This window comes from Pantherophis guttatus, chromosome 5 (genome assembly GCF_059756535.1).
Source record: "Pantherophis guttatus breed Tessera chromosome 5, ASM5975653v1, whole genome shotgun sequence".
Taxonomy (NCBI): domain Eukaryota; kingdom Metazoa; phylum Chordata; class Lepidosauria; order Squamata; family Colubridae; genus Pantherophis; species Pantherophis guttatus.
In genome coordinates, this window is record NC_142067.1 from 77,108,332 (window position 1) to 77,122,400 (window position 14,069).

At 38.5% G+C, this 14,069-nt stretch overlaps 1 protein-coding gene across 5 annotated transcripts in view; it reads left to right on the forward strand.

Annotated features, from left to right (window-relative positions):
- Positions 1–14,069, forward strand: part of CNKSR2 (connector enhancer of kinase suppressor of Ras 2) — a 452,425-nt gene that overhangs the window by 121,488 nt on the left and 316,868 nt on the right. For 4 of the 5 annotated variants that reach the window (XM_060686726.2, XM_087871349.1, XM_060686725.2 and 1 more), the window contains exon 8: positions 5,606–5,674. The exons of the other annotated variant lie outside the window; for it this stretch is intronic. In XM_060686726.2, coding sequence (XP_060542709.1) covers positions 5,606–5,674 — 69 coding nt within the window. The remainder of the gene's footprint in view (positions 1–5,605; positions 5,675–14,069) is intronic. 5 annotated transcript variants of the gene reach the window in all.

Genomic DNA, 14,069 nt, shown 5'->3' on the forward strand with positions numbered 1-14,069 from the left:
TTAATAGTATCTCAATTATTACAATTCCCTAGTTAAATAGAGCTTTTTTTCTTTTGTGTTTTAAAATCTTGAACTCTCCTCTTTTCCCCTAAATTTCCCATTGTTTGCACCTACCTTTTTTGGTGAGGAAAAAGAAAAGAAATCTGCCTGCCTAATTTCCAACGTTGCAGCAACAGCAAAGCCAACAGCCTGCTTTACTTTCAGTTTCGTTTTTCAGCATAGCTAGGGGGGGAAAAACTGCTCCAGCAAGCAAACAAGCAACAGAGCCCTGAGCAAAACCGCTGAGAGCAAATCAGCTGAGAGTCAGGAGCCGATCTAATCAAGGGCTAATTAGCCTATGTTGAAGCTCCGCGGGCCAATAAAATTACAAAAAAATACCGAACCGTTTGTTAAATTGCTGGCTCGCCCGCCCCTCGCCCACCACTATTTATTGGCAATAAATAGTGGTGCGGAGAGGCGGGGCAAGGGGCGGAACCGGCAGAATCCCACCACTGGCTATAGGGCGGCCCTTTGAAGCCCCGCGGCAAGAATTTAAACAGTTTTTTTTCCTCTAGCCATCAGTTGGGACTCAGGAGGCAGCAATAGATTGGGAGTGGGCGGGGTAAGCGAACGGTCGGCGATCCAACAGAGCAGAGAGTGAGGGTGAGTGAAGGCGTGGGGAGGGGGCGAGAGAGGGCTTTGGCGACCCCTGTGAAATGGCCGTTCGACCTCCAAAGGGGTCGTGACCTCCAGGTTGAGAACCACTGAGCTAAGGGGACTTCGAAGTGCTTCCAAAGGGTGGCCATGAAGCCGCCGAAGTTTCTCAGCTCTGAGGCATCGTCGTTGTGGAGGGTGGCCATCCATTCAGCCATGGTCCCCTCCAACGCCATGGTCACACACCATACCTTAGCCCCTTTGATGGCTATTTCTAGACCATACTCTTCCATGTATGTCCAAACAAGCGCCAGGAAGAACCCCAACTGCTTGGGGTCTCCATTGAACTTTACGCCCAGGGCTGGTGTCTTGCATCCTCTCTGCCACTCTGGCACTATTCCTATAGCCAATGCAGCCTGGGCTGCAGGGCCAGGTGCAGGAGCAGCTGCCACTGCTATGGGTCCCACTGCTGCTGCCATTGTGGCAGCAGAAGTGGTTGCCTCATCTCTTGCCATGGCTGAAGTTGGCTGGTCAGTGAGGTTTGCCACCTGGGCCAGGTCTTCTTGTGCTTTAAGGTTGCCAAAAGTCCCCCTCAGGAACTTTATGGTTGCCCCAGCATCCAGTCCTCTCAATCCAGCTTGCCTACAATCAGTTCTTCCTCCTGCTCCTCCAGCTCCACCGCATCTCCTGCAGGCAGCTGCTACAATTCCCATGGGTGAATGTCACTTCCATGGGCTTCTCTTCCCATTCTTCCTTTTTCCTGACCCCAAGGGACATCAGGGTCTTAATAGGTCATCCTCTCCCAGCTACTCGGATAGATCCAGCCCTCCAGGAGGGGGTTTCGAGGATGCTTCCCCCCAGGCTTTGATCTCTTCCTGATCACTCCCTTGAGCTGACATTGTTTGCATGGTCCCCATGGTAGAGGCAATTTCCTTTCCATGTTGACCACAACTGCAGAGCTCGCCTAATGTCAGACCTACTTTAATCTGATCACTTAGGGAAGAAAGACCTTTGATTCTATTTGGTTGAAACAAAAGATTATTTTTACTAAAAGATGTTTGCTGCAGTAATGCCAGGTGAGCTCTGGGTTTCCTATGCTCAAAAGATACAGAAATGTTTTCCCTCATCTCAGCCCTCCCTCTGTGACCAATCTGTCTTCAGCTAATCAGAACTTAAAGTCAAAGTGTTTTGAGAATGCTGAGATGTTTTGGTGTAAATCACATTCTTTCTCAGGGTGCCTGGCCTTGGATGCTGATTCAAACTGGCTCCAAGCTTCTCTGGTCTTTATCACCTGTCATTCCCCCCTCCCTATTTCCCATCACATACACAACTTTATTGCCAATCTATCCTCCCCCCTTTTAGTTTTCGATGGCAGGATGCCTGTGAGGTGCCAAGCTTTGAATATTAGCAACTGCTCCATTCTAAGTTTCATTCCCCTCAATCACATAATGTAAAAAGAGCATTTCAGTTTTCCATGTATTTTCCAAGTCATACACTTATACAAAGATATAGCTATTGCTGGTAAAAGGGCATGGAAATAATTCAAAAAGATACATTCAATGTGCTTCATTTATTTTATTTTTATCACATGTTAGAAGTCAGTAAGTGCTGGTATAAAATACTGCTAGGATAAGCCATATTTTTGTGTTTTTAAAATAGATTTTGTAATTTCCAGATGGGTAGATCAATTCTGGGATATACATAGAAAGTGTATAAGGAATAGCAAAACTGTATAGAACTCTGTTACATACATAATAATCCTCTGACTGTATTTTAGGATCATTTGCACTTAAAACTATTGCCTAAAAATTGTGAAAATTTATGTTATCGTTGTAGTAACAACAAAACTTAATACAGTCAGAGATCCAAAACACATATAATAAGAGAACTGTAAATTAATTACTTATAACTAAATGAGCTATCATTGGCAGTTTATGTAAAAGAATCCAAACTCTAAAAGGCAGTTTTAGCATTAGAATTTAAAAAATGCTTTCAAATAACAGAAATTAAATAGAAGCTTTTGTATTATGAATTTTCTTTGGAGAGACATTGTTATGAAACATATTTGTGTTTTCATGGATTAGAATAAATTGAATAAACTGTAGAAAAATATATAATATGGCCTATCTGAAAATGATATGTCTTAGTATCTTATTGTTAAGAAATGTTATGGAGGCTACAGAAAATGCCTTTTGCTTTTAAATTTAGTATATCCAATTTAAGTGGGTCTAATTTAAGTGGGTTGCATTTAATTTTAATTTAATTTAATTTAATTTTAATTTAATTTTAAGTGGGTTGCATTCTGAGAATAGTTTCCATTTATTTGTTTCTTCTAAATATCCTTATTGTATAAACTGTGGGATTCTGTGTTATAAACGATTCAAAATGCCTTTTCATTTGGGATACATTTAGTGTGTCTGTTATAAATGAAATGCATGTGATACTCTTAGCACTTTCTTTATCCCGTGGAGGGAAAATCAGTGATGTCAAGGAGTTGCCTTTGAAACAGTTAATATAGAGGACTGAAAATCATCCACCTTTGTTCACAAAACCATGATCATGTTAATGTTTCTTTGTAGATATGATTGTAAAGATAACTTGTCTTCCAGCCTCTCATACCAATCCATATCTCCACATAAAGGGCAGCCTTCATGCTAGACATTCAGTATACATCCCCAGCAAGTAAGAGGTGTTTTCAGTAATGTACAGAATGAGATACCCAAACCTTCCTTTTATGAAAGATAGCGAAGGTTGGTTATTTTAAAACAAATACTAAAAATATATGTATTGACATTAGAAAAGTGCAGAGTTTATCATTTTCCTAGCAACCCCTGATGAAAACTGAATTTCCAAGTATCTGGAGAAGTCAGGTAATTGGTGCAGAGGAAACATGCATTGCAGGAATTGTTCTATTTCCTGGCAAAATATTTATCTAGGAATTAGTACTAGATTGATTTATGTTTGCTGTGTAATACTAAAGAGCCAGATTTTTTTTCCTTTAAGGAAATGTTGGGATAGTTAATATTCATTTATATCAAATCTACAATTTTGTCGTCTGTTAGATTTTTTTCTTTTTTCTTTTTTTTTTTAAATTGTCAGCTGTACTATCGTGATTTGGGCAGCTCTGTAATTTATATTTTTATATTTTTGTGCATTTGGATTTCTAATATTTATAATTAAAAATGAACTTTTTATCTTTCATTTTGTACAATGAAGTTTATATTTAGTTTTCCTCTTCTAAAATTGATCTGCCTCCCATGAGGGAAGAAGGATTTTATTCTCTAGATGTGCCTGTACATTACATGATCAGGAGGTTGCAAAATTGAAACTACTTCTACTTTTTGTTCTTTAAACATTTAATTACTAGAAAAGCAGCATGGGATGTGAAAGGCTATCTCTCATATACTTTGGGTTAGATAATACACATCAAGTGAGCAGCCCCAGAATATAGCTGGTAGCAACAGGAGTTAATAAGTCACTATCCCAAAACTGGAAGAAAGGATAGGATGTGAAGGGCTTCTTGTGAAGAAAGTTTGAGACCTCCATCCTTATATCTTATAGATTCAGTTGTTTGCTACAGCTTGTGAGATTTCCTTTTTCTAGCTGATATTACCACTTAAACAAAAAAGCTTCTAACCAGCCACAGATGGATTTTTGAAGGGGATCTTTAAACAAAATTCCTATTAGAAAGGTAATTCACAATTTACCCTTAGAATCCAATAACCAGCATTCAGAATGGGTAGAATATTGAACAGAGTACCTGATTAATGAGATGGAATTCCTACGACCAGATTACTCTATGTCCACCCAAATCTTACTTGTTGTACAGTACCAAAAAGTAGATGGCAAATGAACTAGGCGAAATGACTTCTTCCTCTTCAGCCTATTTTCTGATTTATTTATTTACATTTACAAATTACATAGGTAGTTTTTTCAGGATTAAATACAGCAATCCACCTGGAACTGAAAAACATAACTTTTTCAGTTGTAGATGCTACCATAATGGTAGCATTCTGCTTCAGTTTGGCTGAAGTCTGTTCTGCCTTCGTCCTGTTTGGATTTTAAAGCAGATATTGCTGTGTTTTAAATTTTTAAAAAATACCGTCTTGGCAATTAGTGGATTTTTATTGATGAGGTTTTTGAGTCGTTACTTTCATGAGCTGGTATGAACAGATTTGCTACTTATCTCACAAACAAGTACTTTGCTAGAATTTTCACATATAGAAAAAAGATAATGAACATTCATGTTCAAATTAAAAAACAGTTACAGAAATAAACATTTTAGAAATATTTTGCTATCTCTGCAGATTTTACATTTATACTTGGCAAATATCTAATTGGTGGTCAATTGGATAACCATATTAAAAAGACTCTTTATATTGCAACTATTAATACAATTATATTAAAATACATAAAACATTCCTCTCCCCCCCCTCTCAAAATCCTAAAGAAAATGTTCTGACTGTTGAAAGATCGTATTTAAAAAGAATGGGGGAAGAACAATGGAAGATAATGAGTTAAACTTGAATGTTTGAGAGTTATTTTGAAATAATAGTTTCTATGCGGAATTATGAATTTACTTAATTGCTTAATTGTGATTTTATATTTGTGGTTTTCTATTTGTTTCCATAATTACATCCTAACTGGAAAATAATAAAAATTGACATATGACCAAGAATTCCAAGCTTACATATTTTAAAAATTTAAAATAAATTTATACATTTACAAAACTATTTTGTGAAGTTTCCGAAAGATGCCCTAATTAATTCATGAGCCATGAGCCAAACTTCAAAAGAAATACAGTCATTTATTAGAAAAATTCCAGGAAAATACTGGAAATTTTAAATACAATTTCCCTAGCTTAATTTTTCTTTCTTTCTTTCTTTCTTTCTTTTTTTTTTTTTTTTGCAAAAGGAGAGATGATAATCTGTAAGAATTGTATTCTTTATCATCTCTTTTATTTTAAATTCAGTCACCTGCAGATCGATGTAAGAAAATCCATGCTGGCGATGAAGTGATTCAAGTTAATCACCAAACTGTGGTATGTATAATTTAATTCTTTTCATTTGAAGATGAAGATGCATTAGTTTATCAGCAACTCATGTTAACAAATTTGGTTATTATGTTGAGCAGCATCTGCATGAAATATTTAAAAATTAATAATTCTTGTGATGTTTATATGTAGTCACTTCTTCAACAATTTAAAAAAAATATAGCTGGCCAGTTTATAAAAGTTAGATGCTCCCTCTTAAAAAAAAGTTTTGTTTTTCATGATAATTTGCTGCTATTTAATGGGTATATTGAGCCATGGTGGAGCAGTGGTTAGAATTCAGTACTGCTGCAAGCTGCTTCTGCTGACTGCTGATTGTCAGCAGTTCGGCAGTGCAAATCTCACCGGCTCAAGGTTGACTCAATCTTCCATCCTTCTGAGGTCAGTAAAATGAGAACCCAGATTGTTGGGGGCAATATGATGACTCTATAAACTGCTTAGAGAGGGCTGTAAACACTTTGAAGCAGTATATAAGTCTAAGTGCTATTGCCACAGGATATTACTTTCTTAGAAATAGCAGCTGAATATGTCACTCGTATCATGAGAAAAGCACCGGTGAATTTCAGTCACTCCTACGACATTACCTTATGCAATTAAAAGATTTCTCTATTAATACATATTTGCTAATATTCATACAGGAGAATTTGTATAAAGAAACCTCTATCAGGACAAAATCTTAGGGTATTAAACATTTAAACCCTTGGCGGATTTCTTATTTTCATAGTATTGGTATAAATGCTATGGCATAAAAATTGGAATCAGAAGTATTAATTTATTTTGTTTTTGATACTTTAGTTGGATAATATATACTTTATTTCATTCCTTATAATGTGAGGAAAAACATATTTTAGCTATTAGGATGAAATAATATTAATAAACTTTGCAGTGGGCCTCAGCAGTTAGCAAAATCTAGCTGAGCATGGCTATTCTCTGAAGATAAGCAGGATCAGGCTAAATTAGCACTTGTATGAAAGTTGGCCTAGGAAATTCAAGTCTGTTTTCCTGATTGTAAAGTAAAAAAAAAATATATCCTGGAAGAAAACAATGGCAAACATCTGTAACACTGTACAAAACCCCCACTATAATAGATTAAGTATGCAGAAACTGAGGTCAATTTGAGTGAGTTTGTAAATTTATTTAGTCTGGCAATGAAAGCTCTATAACTTGGGATGATGTTAGGATGATGTTGATGCTCCTACATTTCTATAGCAATGTGAAACCTGAGCCATATGAAGTGTCATATGTAAAGGGCAGATGAAGATGTTATGCTATACAGGATTGACCATTTGGCATTGCAGTGGGACGGATATGGGCTAGCAGGGCTCCATGAAACTCAGTGAATACCTGTTTGCCAGGAGACCCTACGGAGCCAAAGCCACCCTGGAGGTATGGTGTCGATTGTGAGGAAATGGCAATTTCCTTGCTTGATCCAAAGAAATCCTCCTGACTGATAGCAGAGACAACAACGATTATGGCCAGACCAAAGCTGTGACAACCAGGACAAGAAGATTATGAGCCGGTGGTTTGTGAACAGAAGATTGGAACTGGGTGATACGATTTTCAAGTTCTATATTAGAAACTTAAACCCAAATAAAATAATTTTTAAAAAAAAGACTCTCCAAAATGCTGAGAAAGTGGCGAGTTAACACACAGAGATAGATTACAGGCCCCAAAGAGAAACACATCTTAATGTAAGACTATGAAATTTTAAAATATAGAAAGACCGGACTGGAACTTGTAATATTGTGAAAATACTGTGGATAATACTGTCTGAGTAATGGAAGAAATCATATAAAGAAAAATGGTTTTTCTCTCTCGATCTTTTGACAATCAGCTGTTATATCTTTGCTTCGTTTAATGCTGGAACTTACTATTACATGGTGGGAAAGGGCCTTGACAGAAAATGAGGATTGATAACAGAAGGAAAACAAGGAGGAGGAGAAAGGAAATAGTGAAAGGCAAACAACACCTGGAAGACCTTTTTATTTTGGTTTCATATCTATTTGCTTTCTGACTGCTTGGAAGTAACCGATGAGCCTTTTAAAGATTTTTAAGGCAGTGAGGACTATAATTAACAAGAATTACCCTTGAAACTGAATACTTGACTTGGTGGATTAATGAGATTTTGGAAATTTGGTGGGCTACTCTGGATTATTAATACCAGAACATTCTACAAGGCAAAAGAAGAAAGAAGAAAAAATAAACAAGACTTATAAATTTGGATAACTTCCACTGCAAATTGGAAAATTCTGAGGACTATAAATTTTGTGGATTTTAAGGAACAGTTCTGGGACTGAGCAAATTTTACTAATATTGGGATTTTTTGTGTGTTTCTGGGCAATTGGGACATTGGGATCTTGGTGGATTATTGAGTAACCTTCAGCTATTAAATTAATGCAAAATGTTTCAACAGGAAAAAACAAATACATTTCAAAAAGAAATACTATTGATGCTTCAATGTATTCAGGAAACTATGACAAGGAATCATAGGGAGATGAGGGAATTGATGCAGGATACAGATGTGAGACTAGAAAACCCTCAGCAAATAACAATGAAAGATGAACAAAAAAATGCAGAAAGTAGGATTTTGACCAGTTGGCATCGCAGCGGGATGGTTAATGGGCCAACAGAGCTCCATGAGGGCTTCACAAAATCTAGTTGATACCTGCCTGCCAAGAGACCCTACGGGGCCAAAGCCACCCTGCAGGGGTGGTGAAGTAAGGAGAGATGCTTTGTAGATCATGAGGAAACAGCAATTTCCTCATTTGATCCAAAGAAAACCCTCCTGATTGGCAGCAGAGACTATGGCCGTTTTTGGCAAGACTGAAGTTGTGACAACTGGGACAAAAAGAATATGTGCTGGAGCGAGTTGGTTTGAAACTGGGTGAGATAACTTTCATCTTCTATATTAAAGACTTAAACCCAAATAAAAAAACTTTCAAAAAAAGATTCTCCAAAAAGTTAAGAAAGCGGTGATTTGTTACATGGAGAAAGATCACAGACCTAAATGTGAAACAAACTATCAAGGGAAGATTGTGAAGTCTTAAAATAAAGAAGGACTGGAACTGTTAGCAGTGTGAAAAGGGATTTAATTTGTGGATAGTATTACTTGATTATTGGAAGAACTCATGCAAAGAAAGAGGGATTTTGCTTCTCATGTCTCCTATTTTTTCCCTGAATTGTATGGTGGTTAAAGCTGGATTTTAGGGTGGGGGCACCATCTACTGGTTAAAGAAGATATTATTATTAGTATTTTGTGGGAATAACTTTGGACTAAGAATTACTTGATATAATACAAGAATAACAAAAAGAGGAGTACTGAAAGACAAACAACACTTGGAAGGCCTTTTTATTTTGGTTCCATATCAACTGGAGTTTTGGCTGCCTGGAAGTATTAGGGAGCCGTTTGAAGATTTTTAAGGCAGGGTGGATTACAATTAACAAGCAACATCTTTGAAACTGCATATCTGACTTTGTGGATTTAAGGCATTTAGGGAAATTTGGTAGGCCAATTTGGAATACTAAGAAGAAAGAAGAAAAATTTAATAAGACTTAAAGTTTGGAAAATTCAGCGGGTACAAATTTGAAGGACTATAAATTTAGGGCAGTTTGAGGAACAGTTCCAGGACCATGTAAATTTTATTAATACTGATGTGTTTGGTGTTTTTGGACAATTAGGATATTGAAATTTTGGTGGAATATTCAGCAATGATTAGTGTAGTATATCAGCACAAAATGTCTCAGCAGGAGAAAACAATGTTGATGTTTCAATGTATTAAGGAAGATATAACAAGGAATCATAAGGAAATGATGGAATTGATGCAAGATACAATAAAATTAGGAAAACCCCAGCAAAGGACAATAAAAAATGAACAAAAAATTCAGAAAATAGAGGAGAAACCAGAAAGTGTTGAGGAAAAAACAGATGAGATCATTCCAAAAATGATACAAATAGACAGAGATGGAAGAGGTAGCAATAATTTTTTTTTTATTGAAAAAGTTTTCAAATACAAATTTTTCCCCCTTTTTTTCCCCTCTCCCTCCCCCTCCCTAACCCCCCCTCCCCACCCATCCCCCCTGTGACTTCTTCATAACAAAAAAAAACCTAATTCATAACAGATTACTTACTCCCTCCTCTAGATATTGACCTTTACTTACTAAAAATATTATTAATATTATAACATCCCCCTTTATCCATACATATCAAAAAAGAGAAAAGAAAGGAAAAAAAAAGACATTATACTATGACATTATAAAATAACTTCTCCACTTTAAAACTATACGATAAGTCCTACTTTAACATTTAATCTTCTATATATATTACTATAACATTTCAAAGCGGCCTTCCCCATAAAATCTAGTTTAACATTTATTCCACTCTATCCATTTCCTCCACTCCCCTAAATATAACACTTAAAAATCCCTTTTCTTAGACTAATCAATCTACTAAATAGCTTATTCACCCACCATCATGCAAAATTGCCATACACAACATTTCTTAACATCTTTGATTCACTGCCCACACTACTTAAAAATATATGTCTATATTTTCCATTATATCTAAATAAAAAAAAAAGAAAAGACAATGACTTTAAATTTATAATCCATATAGTATCTTCTTTGAGGTCTTTCCACTGGATTGGTAGAACCAACATCCATAATCGGGTAACATAGCTTACTGGTGCAACAGTTTATTCAGGATCTTCAATCATATCTGCCCCCATCAGTAGTAGATATCTTCTTATATGTATAAAAGTAAAAACAACCACCCGAGTGACATTATAATTATATTCCATATAGTAATAATTGTGGGTTTCATCAGGATTATTAATTCCCATCATCGTAGTGGGTAACAACCCGATCTTCTGCATGCCCCAGCATAATTCTCTTGCCTTGTGATTCAAGATAATATAATATGTTTATCAACACAAAAAGAAATTCCAAAATGGATAATTCAAATCCATCAGTTTAAGGCTCGTTTCACGTCCCCAGATTACGGCCATGCAGAGATCTGCCACAAACCTCAGGATGATATTAACCAATACGTTGCCTCTTCTGTGTTTACACATAATCGTTCATATTTTAAAATCACTGGCTTCACTGTTGCCTGATTTAGAAATTTCTGTTTTTATGCCACCTATTTCTTTTTTTCTTTTCTTTTTGTGGGTTTGGTTTCCATCCTGGTTCCCTTTCTACAAAATGTGTATCATCTGGTCGGTTTTTATTCTGCTTTGTAGATTGGTCTTGTTGGTTTTGCTTTTGTATCTCATATTTCTTTTTTATCCCTTGTATATCCCCTAATTGGTTTCCATGTTTATCCTTGCCTTGATAAGTCATCACATTAAGATTAGATGCCTCTTCTCTCAAAGAGGTAGCAATAATTTTGAACATAGAACAAATAGAATATTTTTTAACAATTCGAAATAGAAAAGAGAATAAAGAGAAAGATTTTTAAAAAATGATGGGAGAACTGAGGATGGGTACTTTAAAGATCCAACAGCAAGAGACAGATGCTGTGGCAGAGGAAATATCTAGATCTAGATATTTCCTCTGCCACAGAGGATCTAGAACGTATCTAGATCTGGAACGGATCTAGAACGTATCTAGATCCGTTCCAGTCAGGCTTCAGGCCTGGGTACAGCACGGAAACGGCATTGGTCACATTGGTGGATGATCTCTGGAGGGCTCGGGACAGGGGGTGCTCCTCTGTCCTGGTCCTGTTAGATCTCTCAGCGGCTTTTGAAACCATTGACCATGGTATCATGCTGCACCGGTTGGAAGACTTGGGGGTGGGAGGCACCATACTACGGTGGTTCTCCTCCTTTCTCTCCGACCGGTTGCAGTCTGTGTTAACAGGGTGGCAGAGGTCGACCCTGAGGCCCCTTATATGTGGGGTGCCACAAGCATCGGTCCTCTCACCCCTTTTGTTCAACATTTATGTAAAGCCGCTGGGCAAGATCATCCGTGGTTTCGGGGTGAAGTACCACCAGTACGCTGATGACACCCAGCTGTACATCTCTACCCCAGACCACCCCAACGATGCCCTTGAAGTAATGTCCCGGTGCCTGGAGGCTGTACAGATCTGGATGGGGGGAAACAGACTAAGGCTCAACCCATCCAAGACCGAGTGGCTGTGATTTCCGACATCCCGATATAGTCAGTTGGTGTCATCACTGACTATTGGGGGCGAGTCGTTGGCCCCCACGGAGACGGCTCGCAACTTGGGTGTCCTCCTGGACTCACAGCTGTCTTTAGAAGAGCATTTGACGGCTGTGGCCGGGAGGGCATTTTATCAGGTTCGCCTGATTCGCCAGTTGCGTCCCTTTCTGGATCGGGAGTCATTAAATACGGTCACTCATGCCCTTGTCACTTCCCGCCTGGACTACTGCAATGCTCTCTACATGGGGCTCCCCTTGAGGAGCACCCGGATGCTCCAGCTGGTCCAGAATGCGGCCACGCGGGTGGTTATGGGAGCGACGTGGCACTCCCATGTGACCCGCCCCCCTTGCACGAGCAGCACTGGCTCCTGGTGGTCTTCCGGGTGCCCTTCAAGGTTTTGGTTACCACCTTTAGAGCACTCCATGACCTAGAACCGGGGTATCTACGTGACTGCCTTCTGCCACCAGTAGCCTCTCACCAACCAGTACGCTCCCTGGAGGCCATACGGATCTGGATGGGGAGAAACAGGCTCAGACTCAACCCATCCAAGACCGGGTGGCTGTGGTTTCCGACATCCCGATATAGTCAGCTGGTGCCATCGCTGACTATTGGGGGCGAATCATTGGCCCCCATGGAAAGGACACGCAACTTGGGTGTCCACCTGGATTCACGGCTGTCTTTAGAAGAGCACTTGACAGCCGTGACCGGGAGGATTTTTCATCAGGTTTGCCTGATCCGCCAGTTGTGTCCCTTTCTAGATTGGGACTCCTTACGCATGGTCACTCATGCCCTCGTCACCTCCCATCTGGACTATTGTAACGCTCTCTACATGGGGCTCCCTTGAGGAGCACTCGGAGGCTCCAACTGGTGCAGAATGCGGCCGCGCGGGTGGTGATGGGAGCGACGTGGCGCTCCCATGTAACACCTCTCCTGCGCGAGCTGCACTGGCTCCCGGTGGTCTTCCGAGTGCGCTTCAAGGTTTTGGTTATCACCTTTAGAGCGCTCCATGGCTTAGGACCTGGTTATCTACAGGACTACCTGCTACCACCAATACCCTCCCGCCGACCAGTATGCTCCCATAGAGAGGGGCTCCTCCGGGTGCCGTCGGCCAAACAATGTCAACTGGCGGCCCCCAGGAGGAGAGCCTTCTTTGTGGGGGCACCTACTATCTGGAACAAGCTCCCCCGGGAGATACGGAGGATCCCGGATCTACATACCTTCCGTCGCGCGCTCAAGACTTTCTTATTTCATCAAGCTGGCCTGACCTAAGTCTTTCCCCTTTTTAAATGGAAATTTTAATTTTGTTTTTAAATTATTGGGGTTTTAAATTTGTTCAGCCAAATTATTTAATTCATTTTATTTTATTTTAAATTTTGAATTTATATGTTTTATTCTATGGCTGTTCACCGCCCTGAGTCCTTCGGGAATAGGGCGGTATATAAATTCAATTAAAAAAATATATTTAGATTAAGTAAAAAGATACCAGAGGAGAAGCAGGACAGATTCACCAAAAATTTAATAGGAGTTGAAATTCTAAAAAGGGCAAGAGTTGATGGATAGACATAGAATATTTTTTAACATTGTGGTTCTATTGTGTTAGAAAAAAGAAGTAGAAGGTAGAAATTGGGAAAATAATATTATGTATACTGAAATATAATAGAACATATTATGATTACTATGTATACACAAATGTTAGAAGTTGAAAAAGTATGATTATGTATATTTAAATGGTAATATCACTATTTAAATGGTAATATCACTATTTAAATGGTAATATCACTATTAGAATTGTATGCAGGTAATACACTGTTCACTAAGCTCTGTTGAGCTATCCAGGAGCCTGGATAGCTCAACAGACAGAAGCACTGTAATTTAACACCAGCTGTCTGCAATTAAAGTAAGATCGAATCTCGCCAGGCTCAAGGTTGACTCAGCCTTCCATCCTTTCTAAGGTAGGTAAATTAAGGACCCAGTTTGTAGGGGCAATAAGCTGACTTTGTATAAATATACAAAAGTATGAAGGCTATTGCTTAATGCACTGTAAGCCGCCCTGAGTCTCCGGAGAAGGGTGGCATATAAATCAAATTAAAAAAGAAAAAAGAAAAAAATATAAATAAAATTATAAGAAGTTTGCAAAGGGTGATCAGATGAGCCCAGGACACTGCAACCATCATAAATATCAATCAGTTGCCAAGCTCTGAATTTTGATCACGTGACCAAGGGGATG